The following is a 12,247-nucleotide window of genomic DNA, read 5'->3' as shown; positions in this document are numbered from 1 at the left end:
TGGGGACTGTGAGAAACTGACTTATTTGGAAGGAGACCCGGGCTCATGGGACAGGAAGGAGGACGTGTCCCTGTGCAAGGCCCGGAAAGCAGCCCCAAGTTTGTAGTCGATGTCGGAATTAGTAAAGAGTTGTTGTAGGTTTAACGCTTATCGTAGGGGGCCCCCATCTAATTCTTTCGGCTGGACTAGAAGTCAGCATCCCAGACCAAGGTGCGATGCACTGCCTGTCACCCTTTCCCAGGTGTTTGAATCACTCAGGTGCATCTCAGACTGGTGAGAAGCATCTGGTGGTGGGAGAGAAATGAAGTGCTGGTTCTAGGTTCTTGAGTGGCAGCTGCCTCAGCCTTTAGGGATTGGGAAGGAAACAGCCCCAAATAAAACTGTGAAGCAGGTGTTTGGGTCCCTGTCACCTCTTAGCTGACCCTTTCTCAATCTCTGGCTCTGCTTGGTCCCCAGCCCCCAAAACCCAACCCCCTCCCACTGCCCTCTGTGTGCCCAGAGGACGCGACCCCGCCCTGCTGTGCCATCACCTCGAGTGCCCCATGCGTCAGAGTTGCTCTCACCTGTCTGCCTCCTCCCCTGGCCCAGCCCCCAGGCCCTGTGGATAGGTTATGACGGGCCCTTGACACTCTGGCTCCCACTGCTGTGGTACCACACATGCAGCAGAGGGAGAGGGAGGGCGTGGGGTTGTGTGCCCGTTTCTTTCTCTTCCACCTCTTTTTTCCATTTTCTTTCTTATCTTTTTGAATTGGACATTCGTAAGAAGACTCCTAACTGCTGCAAAACACAGGTGGCCCACAATTGGGGGGAGGGCTGGAGCCTGACAAACCTGTTGAAATGTCAGAAATGTTTCGACCAGTGTCAATTGTAAAGAACTGGTTCATCCAGCAGGTAGCTCTGCACCATCTATTGTGTGCCAGTTTCGGGGGACATCTAGAGATGAGTGACAACTTTTGAGGGCTTAAACAGCTCTTGGGGAGACAGGCACGTAAGAGACACCCAGGGAACAAGGCAGCAGAAAGGACTGTAATGGAGGTCCAGCTTACTCTGGGAGCCCACAAGAAAACACAGTTACCTTTCAGCAAAGGAAGGAGCATTTGAACTGGACCCAGGGAGGTGAGTAGGATTTGGGTGGGGGGATCTGAGAGAGAAGGGGCTGCCAGCCTGAGGGGACGAGTGACTGAAGATGCTTATGAAACCCCTTAACTCAGGGTTAAATGTCATGAGATGAGAAAGAGAGGGTAACAAAAGAGTCAGTGATCCTTTAGGTGAACTTCAGAAGGTCTGGAACATCTGGAAACTGCCCCCAGAGTTTAATAGGCGCGTGCATTTTTCCAGGAAGAGCCCCTAACTTTCATCAGAACCTTAGCAGTTCGGTAAAGGCTAAGAGCTGCTGAACTGGATGGCGCTGGGCTTTCAGGTGAGGTGCGGAGTCGGGGAGGGGGCGGGCAGCAGCATCAGTGTCACCTGGGAGTTTGCTAGAAATGCAAACTCACCGGCCCCCTTTGTGATCTGCCCAATGAGAATATGCGTTTTTAACCAGGTCCCCCAGGTGACCCCCGTGCGCATAACCTCCCAGCTCTGACAGCTGTCTTCTGTGATTCTCAGTCAATTTCTGTGACCGTCTAGTCCGATGAACCTCAAATGTCAGTGTGCTTCAGAATCACCTGGAAGGCTAATTATGACATAGATCCCTGGACGCCCCCTCCAGAGTTCAGAGTCAGTAGGTTTTTGATGGGGCCAAAGGAGTCACAGTTCTTTGGTGAGGTCCTGGAGCCACACCTCGAGAACAACGACCATAGCCCCGAGGAGGGGGGTGATCCAGCCACCTCCCAGGTAGTGATGGGCGGGCAGCCGTCCTTCTCGGTGAATTAGAGACCTCTGGGCAGCTGGCTCCACTCAAGAGTGGCTGGAGGGGATCGCGCAGGGCATTGACTATCTCACTAAGGTTCCCTTTTAACAGTGATTCTGCGATTTTCTAATCCCAGGCCCCCTCTGCACTCTTACAAATTATTAGGGACCTCAAAGAGCTTTAGTTCACGTGGGTTATATCTACTGGTATTTACCATACGAGATATTGAAATTTAAAACTGTCGATTCGTTAAAAAAGGATAATGTGCCCATGTTGATATAAATAACATCTTTTTATTTTTTTTTAATCTTTATTTTCCTTAAAAATTTGGTGAGAAGTATAGCATTGTTTTACATTTTTCGAACCTCTTTTATGTCTGGCTTAATAGAGACAGATGGATTCTCCTACCTGCTTCTGCGTTCAGTCTGTTGGGATGTCACATGTTTTTGGAGCCTCTGGAAAACTCCACTGTACGCTTATGAGAATAAAGAGGATATAGAACATGTTAGTATTGTTACAAAAGTTTTTCGTCATGGATTTCCTGAAAGGGCCTCAGGGCCCCCCAAAGGTCTCCAGACAATATACTTTGAGAATTACTGCTTTTTATTTCTTTTAGGCTGTATTAGTTATAGGAGATAGAAAAAGGGAAGTAGTGGTTTCACTATGTATTACCTTTGATCAAACTACATTTAGGGTATGTATCAACAGAATTCAGCTCATTAAAAATTATTTTTCTTGATTATTTTTTAAGTTACGGTAAAATACACATCACACAAAACGTACCATCTTAACCATTTTTAAGTGTACAGTTCAGTGGCATTAAGTCCATTCACACTGCTGTACAGCCATCACCCCATCCATCTCTAGAACTCTTTTCATCCTGCAGAGCTGAAACTCTATTCATTAAACACTAACGCCCCATCCTCCCCTCCCTCAGCCCCTGGCACCCACCCACCTACTTTCTGTCTCTATGAATCTGACTACTGCAGGTACCTCATATAAGTGGAATCATATAGTACTTTTTTCTTTTGTGTCTAGCTTATTTCAGTCAGCAGGACGTCCTCAGATTCATCCATGTTGGAGCGTGTATCAATTTCCTTTTTTTTTTTTTTTTTTTAAGGCTGAATAATATCCCGTTGTGTGAGTTTTTAGTTCATCCATTCTCCCCTTGGTGGACACTTGGGTTGCAACTACTGCTTTTTGAGTGCCTTGTTGGGCCAGGTGGTTCTGTTCGCAACAGTATGTGGCGTTCTTTCCCATCTTTTCAGCTGAGCGGGCCGAGGCTCTGGGAGCCTCCCTCACTCGCCTGAGATCAGGTACGTGACTGGGTCAGGATGTTGACCTCGCCTTGTTTGACTTCAAAGCCCACACACCTCCTCTTAAGCCACACTTTGGAGGGAGTTTGGACTTTCTTTGTGTGCTCTGTGCATCGAAGCAGAGAGGGGAGGAGCAAACCAGGATAAGCTCAAGGTCTTGATGGAAGGAGGGACCTCAGGGGAAAGATGCTTACTTAATTGCAGTCCTAGTAGAGCAAGGATTTTCATTTCAAAGGTTGTTACAGTCTTTGTGGAAAAATCGGTACCTTTATTGGTCTGTGGTAGCTGTTGGCGGATGGTTTTGTTCTTAGAACAAAGCCTCTTGGCAGGGAAATGTTCGATATTCAAATTAGTCATCTGGCCACTAAAAGGCTCCCAGGAAGTGGTTGGGTGAATCCAGCAACTGGGGCTGGTCCGGATGGGCATCAAGCTGGGTCTTAAGGAGAAACCATGTGGGGGGCGTGGGGGGGGTGTCCCGCCAGCCTGTCTGCTCCCTCTTGGTGAGGAAACGGACTGGCCAAGTCCCTTCCTATCTATGGCCCTCAGTTTCCTCATCAGAAAAAGGATGGTCTCGTTGGATGGTTTTCACAGGGATGATAGCTTTAAACGTTAGCTGAATTCAAGCCAATGAATAAAACATAACATAGAGCAACTCTTTGATCAGGGGTGGGCCCTGGGAGCCCCCCCTTCCCGTCCCTCCTCCCACCCCACCCCGTCTTCCGCACCGCTCTCCAGCCTGGAGGCCGTGTCCAGGAACACTCAGGGGTCCAGAAGCCCGCCCCCAGCCCTTCCAACTGTTGCTCAAGTTTGCTGAGCACCTCAAGGTGCGGCTTAGACAAACTGCAGGTTAAGATCCAGCTCCTTGAGCTCTTTGAACTCTTGGCCAACGTTTACTCTCCTGTCCTGTGAATTTGCCGAGTCTGGTGGAAACTCAGATCAAAAGCTGTGTTTTTCTTCTCAGAGAAGGGATCATGGCCTTTGCATTTGTGTAGTAAGAAAGGGAAGAGGAGGCAGCTCTGGGCAGCAAAGACAAATAGAATCAGCTGGATAATTTCAGCACCACCTGCTCCATTTTTTTGCCGTACGCGAGCCTCTCACTGTTGTGGCCTCTCCTGTTGCGGAGCACAGGCTCCGGACGCGCAGGCTCAGCGGCCATGGCTCGCGTGGGATCTTCCCGGACCGGGGCACAAACCCGCGTCCCCTGCATCGGCAGGCGTACTCTCAACCACTGCACCACCAGGGAAGCTCCAAGGTTGGTTTCTTATACTTCAAATCCTTCATGAGCTCCGTGTTGACTCTTAGGAAGTCTTTCTCCTTAAACAGCCCCAGAGTCTTCTGAGACAAAGCTCCAGGATTCATGGAATTCCAAAGGCTTTGTTCTAGGAGTTTTTCCTTAGAACCTAGAGCTGCCTGCCCAGGTGATAGCTTTGGGGTAAGAGTAGAGCAGACTCGTTCATTTTTTTTTAACTTTTTATTTTATATTGGCGTATAGCCCATTAACAATGTTGTGATAGTTTCAGGTGCACAGCAAAGCTACTCAGCTATACATATACGTGTATCTATTCTCCCCCCGACTCCCCTCCCATCTAGGCTGCCACGTAACATTGAGCAGAGTTCTGTAGGCTTACTGCTCCCCTCCACCTCAAGCCGGAGGAGAATTACCTTTGCGACAAAAAACTTAATCCATCGATCTGAGACAGAAATGGAAAATTTTGTTCGAGCCGAATTGAGGGCTATAACTCGGGGACAGCCTCTCAGAAGGTTCTGAGAGCTGTTCTGCCTGTTCGAGGTCAAAACGCAGTTACATGTTTTGAGACAGAGGGCTGTGTATTACATGATGTATTATTGACAGTTTACACAATCTGGCAAGTAGTGGGTCATGGCTCATCGTGGCCCCTTACGACATCAGGAAGGAATGTTATCTTTTAAGGAGTTGTCTTGTCGATGCTGGGAGAATATTGCTCTTTACGGTTGAGCAGGTATTTCTGCTGATGGGGGAGGTTTGGTCGATGCATAATGCAGGTACGCAGTGCGCAGTGGAGGGGAGAGAGGAGGCCAAAGGGCAGAGAAGATTTTTTTTATGTTTAAATTTTTCTTGTCCTGCCACAAAATATGCATTTTATTTCACACCCTCTTTGATGAGTGTGAGCTTGCAATGGAGGGCAAGAAAATAAAAGCCACAATCCACGTGATCGCTTAGAAGTCACCCCCCACCAAAGTCTTTATCTCACATTCTTTCCTTTTTTCCCCTCTCTTCTTCCCAACCTTCTAGCCTGTGTTGGGTACCTGCAATTACCGTGCTATCACAGTGGGAATAAAAATATGCGTAAGATACAGTGTGTGTCCCTAAGAAATTCACAGGCTCGTGAGGGGACCAGATCCCAAAATAGACAGTTCTCATGCAACTAGATAACTTTAACGATGGAGATAATAATAATAACAATGATCACCATTTATTGGCCTCCCTCCTATGTATCTACCAGGCATGGTCAGAAACAGGCATTATCTCCTATCATCCTTACAAAACTCCCATTTTATAGATGAGGAAAGTGAGGCTCTGGAAGATTAAGTTGCCCAGTTAATAAGTAGTAGTGGTGGGGCTTGGAGACTTGTTTGTTGGATTCCAAAGTTCATCCTTTAATTCCTCTGATCAGGAGCGCAAAGGGAGGAACCCTATCCAGCTGGACTGGTGGGAGGCTTGTCATTGGTCTGTGGGACTTAAAAATAGGGTATCACCTTCTATGAATTACAGAGCGTCCGATGGTATCGATGGTATCGGCAGGGCACACAACCAGAGTACAAATGCTCTTATCTTCTCCGCTTTCTGGCCCTCACCTTTGTCCTCTTCATCCCTGTCGATCTGACATGCTTTCACGTGGGGAGAGAGACTCATTTACCTTTGGGCTCTCTTTGATTTTTTATTGACCCTTTTGACATTCATTTGCTCTTCTAAGTACTATTTGAGCTCTGCAGCCAGTCCAGACCTCTGGACTCGTGGAGATTCCTCCACACACTGAGACACATCACAAGCTCATGAACAGCAGCTAGGGACTGCTCTCAATAAATAAGAACGATGACCCGTGGCAACGTGCAGGGCATTTATAGAGCGCGTAAAATGCACTGCCTTCCATGGCTGTTTCTCGCCTTGACATTCATCACGTAACTGAAGGCCACGATTGATTCTCTGTCATAATGGAATCTTACACATGTGAGGGGATTGTAATTCACATGCCAGCATTGCTTGCTTCAGAAAATCTCGAACTGCAGATCCAGCACTGCTTGATGATAAATGTTTCCTTGCCTGCAGTGCTGCTGTCTCGTAGATCCAGAGCTCTCATGACGTGCCATATGCAGAACAAATGAGTGCAGGGTAGCAGGACCTCTTAAAGTGTGCAGGGTCTGAGGGCCGCTGGCCACCAGAACACTTTGCTGACCTGGCTTACAGGACCCTTCTCTGCGGGAACATTCCTCGGAGGAAAGGAACAAACATACATTCAACCTCTGCTCCATCCAGGACCAGTCACAGATGCCCTGGGGAAGAAGATGAGTAGGAGCTTGCCTGCTCTCAGGGTGGACCATGGAGAGGACATGAAAGGCTCTGTGAGATCCAGGAAGAGCTGAGCTGTTTTACTGTGATGGGGGAGGGTAGGGCTTCATGGAGAAGAGAGTATTTGGCACAGGTGTTGAAGGCTTCTTGAAGGCCAAGCTGAGGGAAGTAGGTGCTCTTGGTGGAAGTTACAATACGTTAAACCACAGAGCTGAGAAAGTAGGGCGCCCCTTCAGAAAACATCCTGCAACTCAGTTTAGCTGGTTCAGGTGAGCAGTTGGAAAGGAGAAGAAAGTAGGCCAGCACTGTGCTCTAGACTGAGTGTTTGTGAGTCCCCCAAATTCGTGTGTTGAAATCCTAACCCTGATGTGATGGTATTAGGAGGTGGGCCCTTGAGGAGATGATTAGTTCTTGAGGGTGGAGCCCTCATGAATGGGATTAGTGCCCTTTAGAAGAAACTCCAGAGAGCTCTCCTCCATGTGAGGACACAGTGAGAAGGTGACCATCTATGAACCAAGAAACAAACTGTCGCTAGATACTGAATCTGCTGATGCCTTGATCTTGGACTGCCCAGCCTACAGAACTGTGAGAGATAAATGTCTGAGTTTGTAAACCACCCGATCTATGGTATTGTGTTATAGCAGCCAGAATGGACCACCATACACTGCCATACTCTTATTATTATAGGCTCCCCAGCCTATAATAATAAAGTGATTATTATAAGTAATACATTCCCACTGTAGGGATTTAGATAAACAGAAAAGAAAGCAGCAGCCATAAACCCACCTCCCCGGTGTGGGGCGGGGTGGACGGGACCACTGTGAGCATCTCATATTTTATTCAAACCTTTTAAAAAAAAAAAACGTGTTTCAATATGAAAATTCAAATTCATGCACTTCTAATGAAACTTGGGCTGGATGGGACAGAGGTTGGGAGCTTCTGGCTTTGGGTCAGATCAGTTTCCAAGATCTCTGCTGAGTCCTTCATTTTGCTTTCTTGGTTGTTCTAGGGAGTGGCGGAGGTTGAACTGGAACAGAACCTGAATCGGACTTTCAGAAGCTTCTTCAGAGCAAGTGATGAGGTGAGGGGTGTGGGAGGCAGGGTAGGGGGTAAGCAGGAAGGGGGAGCTGCAGGGGTGCAGATCCCCAGATGGCTTCCCTGGGAGGATGGGGGGATAGGGGATGTCAGGGTCTGGGAATAAGCAACTTGCCTTCTTTTCTTTGACTTCTGTAGTTAGGGTCCTCACTCCACTGGTCCCTTCATTAATGAGGAAAGGTCCTGTCCTCTCTGTCACACACCAGTAGGGCTATGAAACCCAGATCAAAGAAGGATTATAATGGTGACAGTTTAGAAATTCTGCTGTTATTACCATTTTCATATGGATAATTGCTTATCAAAGTGCAGAATTAATTGATGCTTCTAACCCTTTTCTTGAACAACCACAGGAGCCTAGAATGCTTTAACGCGGTAACCCCACCCTCCTGTCTTACGTGTTAGGAGTCACTGTTGCTGTTGCTGTATCTGGTCAGTGCCTACTTAGCCGGCCTGATTTTTGCCAGTTTCTCTGCTGACCACTTCTGTCACCTCACTCTTTTATACTAAGTTCAAATTTCTTTCTTACTGAAGTACCTTCTTTTGTAGTTTTCTCAGTAAGAGTCTGTTAGCAGTAAACTCATAATTTTTTGGCCTGAAAATATCTTTATTTTGCTTTCAATCCCAAAGAACAGTTTATCTGAGTATAGCATTCTAGGTTGACAATTATTTTCTTCTAGAAGCTTCTGTCATTGCTTGTAAGAAATTGGTCTCAGGTCTACCTTCTGGTGTATCATTCGTCTTTTAGTCATGTCTCATCTGCAGTTCAGCCCATCTTTAATTTTGAAAGTTGCATTTGGTTCTTTTTCAAAGCCTTCTGATCTCTTTCAATAGAGTCTTGTTCTATTCTTGTTGTTCAGTTCCTTCTTTGGTCTTTAGTCATTTGAAGCAGACTCATTTTTCATTCTCTCTCTGTGCAAGTTCTATTATTTGGTCTTCCTGGAGAGTCTTCGTTTTACTGTTGGCTGTGTTTGCTGTCTCCTGCAATGGGCTTTAGTGTATATGTGCCGGGGGTGGGGCAGGGTAGGGAGCGAGCTCTGTAATTTGGGTTTGTGAGCTCCTCTTTAGCAGAGCTTACTCTGCTCCAACCTGCTCCAGCTGAGATGGAGGAAATGGCCCTCCTGGGCGGTTTAGCTTTTGCTTCTCCTGCCAGGCCTTCTGGTGGCATTGCCAGCCCAAGCTCACTTTTGCTGTTGTTTACTTCACTTAGTGGGGGTTTCCAGATCTCGTAGTGTGGATTCAAACAGAAACACGTGTGAAGGCAGGCTTGTGGCTGTGAATCCCCAGGGGAGCTTTTTTTTGGTTTCCTCTTAGTACCAAACTGAATGGACCACCTCCTTTGACATCCCTCTGTCGTGGTGGGTGGGTTCTCTCTAGTCCACCCTTTAACTGAGGACCCCAGATTGAGCGGATTCACCGTGGAGGGGTGGGGAGGATCTCACTTTTACCTTCGCATCTGACCTGAGGTCTCATCTCCTGTTCCCACTGGTTGATACACCCAAGTCCTTACATTCCCAAGACCCGCCAGCACCCAGGAGCAGGCTTGGCCTTGGAGCTTGGCTGGGAGCTGCCTCTGCTCTGACCGCTCAGGACCCGCCTAGCTCTCTTGGGCATTTAGCATGTCTGTATAGTCTGCTGGCACTTGTAGGACTTTTAGATGCCCCGTTCCTGCATGTTTCCTTTGCTTGACCCATGACATCCCTTCTAACTTTTCTCCCTCCAGACTTTCCTCACCACGAACAGAGTCTGTGAAATGGGTAAGAGACATTCTCAGGAGGGAATGGAGACAGGAGGGCCATGACGGGAACCAGCCGAACGTTAAATGAGTGTTTCTCCATCTGCCAGCTGTGGGCAGAAGCAGCCACCTGCCCGCCCTGAACTAGTTAAGCCCTGACTTGCTTAACGTAGGTCCCCGCTGGTGAATCGCACTCACCCTAACCCTGGGCTGACCACACAGCCTTGGCTTCCTCTCCCCCATGACGTTTTGGATTCAAGATCTTAAACAGTCAGAGCCTGGAGGACTCTCAGAGCTCTTCAGGGCAGATCCACCTTCTACTGATTAGGACAGAGACCCAGGAGAGGAACTGACCTCTGCAGGGTCACCTGGTGCAGGCAGAGTGGAAATCAGGCCAGACCCCCAGCCAGGTCTCCTCTGTCTTAGTGCCCTGGCCTCCCCTCCATCAGGCTCAGTTCCATCCCGTGAAGACAGCCCCTGTTCTCCCTCCCAGTTTGGATATAAGTGAGGAGCCAGAGCCGGGAGCAGACTGGCGCTCATCCCCTTGACTCCTGGATCCGGCACTGTTCCCACAGAACCTTGCTTGACCCCAAGCCTGTGACTTTGCCATCATTCCCTTGTATTTTTATTAATAATGATGATTGCTATCACTTGTTTGAGCACCTACTGTGTGCATCAGACACTGGGTTAGCCCCCTTTAGTAATATAGTTTATATTTCTCGTGACATCCGTAAGAACTCTCACTATTATCTCTATTCTACAGATGAGGAAAATGGGTCTCAGAAGAGTTACAGAATTTGTCCAGAGTGGCCAGGCTGGAGTTAAACTCCTCCAAGCCTAAAGACCACACTCCTCTCACTGGTCAGGAACACCTCCCCCTTCCCTCCTTCCACCTCTTTACTTATTCACGTAGTCAATCGTTCAGTCCTTCATTCCTCAAAAGTTTTGAGCGCACACTTGGTGTGAGGCAGGGGCAGGTATCCACAAGCACGAGTCAGAGTCACTGCCCTCCGGGAGCCCAAGTCTCTTGGGGAGACAGAGAGCAGTAATAAAAGAAGCAGAGGTGGTGAAGGGTCTCAGGTATTGGAACTTGGACACCTGACCCAGGGGGTGGGAGAGGAAACAAGTGGCTTTTTGTAGGAGGACTCTTTGTGAGTACGCCAGGGGAGCCCAGCCTCAGCAAGATGGTCACCGAGGAGGACATCCAGTTCTACGTTCAGCAGTTCAAGAAGTCTGGTTTCAGGTAAAGAGAACAGCACCCCAGGAGAACACAGGAGAGAGAAGGTGGGCAGACAGGGGCTCTTCTGCTCTCGCAGTGCAGGGTGAGGCCCAGTGCCAGCTCAGTCCCAGTGAAAGCCTGGCCAGCCTCTGCTTGAATGCCTCCAGTGCCGGGAGGCTCACTATCTGACGATGCTCAGCCTGCTCTAGTTTGGAGAGTTCAGCTTGTTCTCCCTTATGCTTAGGGGCCCCTTCAGAGCAGATGTTTTCAACTGTTTTTCAGTGGTGACCTCTGTGAGGATCAGATGACAGCTCTGAGTTCTTACTTCAGAAAAACACAAAAACCCCACGTCACCTCAAAAACTGCATACATATTCGGTGGGGGGGCGGTGGTTATAGGCTCAGCTTTACTGAGCTCTAACTCACATACCACAGAATTCACCCTCTGAGAGTGTACAGTTCAATGGTTTTTAGTCATTTCATGGAGCTGCGCCGTCACGACACATTTTATGGATCGCCACGATCCGTTTTAAAGTGTTTTCATCTCCCAGAAAGCAGCTCTGTTCCCTGTCGCGGTCACCCCCACTTCCCCTGGGCCCCCAGGTCTGATCACTCACCCATCTGCTCTCCGTCCCCCTGGAGCTGCCTATTCCAGATGTTTCATGCACACGGAGTCGTACGCTGTGTGGTCCTTCGTGTGTGGCTCCTTTCACTCTGGTCCGCCCATGTTGCAGTCTCTGCCAGACTCCGTTCCTTTTTCTCAGGTCTGTTTCTATGCTGCGGTTCAGGGCCCTGCCCTGAGATCACTGAGAGTCCCTCTTAACAGCCCCTTTTCTGCGTGTCCCTTCACGTATTTGGGTATTGCAAATCTTCGAAGCTCGTGAGTCCTTCAGGGGCGCTGCAGGTCACCACGTTTCCATCTTCCTCCTCTCTCCTCACGCCCCCATCCCTCACTCAGACCCAGGGGCGCAGAAGGAGCCCAACAGCAGGACCGCCTTCGTCAGCCCAGCCCACAAGTTCACAGTGTGGCGACCTTGGCCGTGAACACCCGTGGTGGCCTTTAGACCCCAGTGTCTCCATCTCCTTTCTTCCCCCCTCCCCACCCGAAGTGGGGGACAATTTAAGAGTCTTAGACTGGGGGACAGAGGTTCTCTGGAAGGGAACGTATAGGCAATCCGATCCGACCCCTCCTTGCAAAGGAGGGAAAATCAGAAGTCCCAAAGGGCACGTGACGTGTCCAAGGTCTCTCCGGGCCCTCCCTTTCACAGGAAGCCTCAAGGGCTGGACAGCACCAACCCATTCCACACCTGAGGATTGGGACAGTGCTCCAGGTACAGCCCTGGAGCCACCCTACCTGTCCGGAGGAGACACCTCGGCATCACTTCCTGATGTCACATTAGGAGGAAGCACCTCCCGGTGGCCCTTTTCTGCGGGCTCCCTGGGACAGGGGAGTGGCCCTGGTTGGTGAGGGCACTAAACCAAGCTCC

At 49.0% G+C, this 12,247-nt stretch overlaps 1 protein-coding gene across 5 annotated transcripts in view; it reads left to right on the top strand.

The window, feature by feature from the left end:
* EPHX2 (epoxide hydrolase 2) overlaps window positions 1-12,247 on the top strand; it is a 66,553-nt gene that overhangs the window by 39,862 nt on the left and 14,444 nt on the right. For 4 of the 5 annotated variants that reach the window (XM_073805814.1, XM_073805813.1, XM_073805812.1 and 1 more), the window contains exons 13-15: window positions 7,725-7,796; window positions 9,531-9,564; window positions 10,683-10,785. In XM_073805814.1, the coding sequence (XP_073661915.1) occupies window positions 7,725-7,796; window positions 9,531-9,564; window positions 10,683-10,785 (209 nt within the window). Of the gene's footprint in view, window positions 1-7,724; window positions 7,797-9,530; window positions 9,565-10,682; window positions 12,225-12,247 lie in introns of all 5 variants that reach the window. The other variant, XR_012332380.1, reaches the window with a different exon arrangement.

This window comes from Tursiops truncatus, chromosome 6, assembly GCF_011762595.2.
Source record: "Tursiops truncatus isolate mTurTru1 chromosome 6, mTurTru1.mat.Y, whole genome shotgun sequence".
NCBI lineage: Eukaryota > Metazoa > Chordata > Mammalia > Artiodactyla > Delphinidae > Tursiops > Tursiops truncatus.
This window is presented reverse-complemented; position numbering and strand designations above follow the sequence as displayed.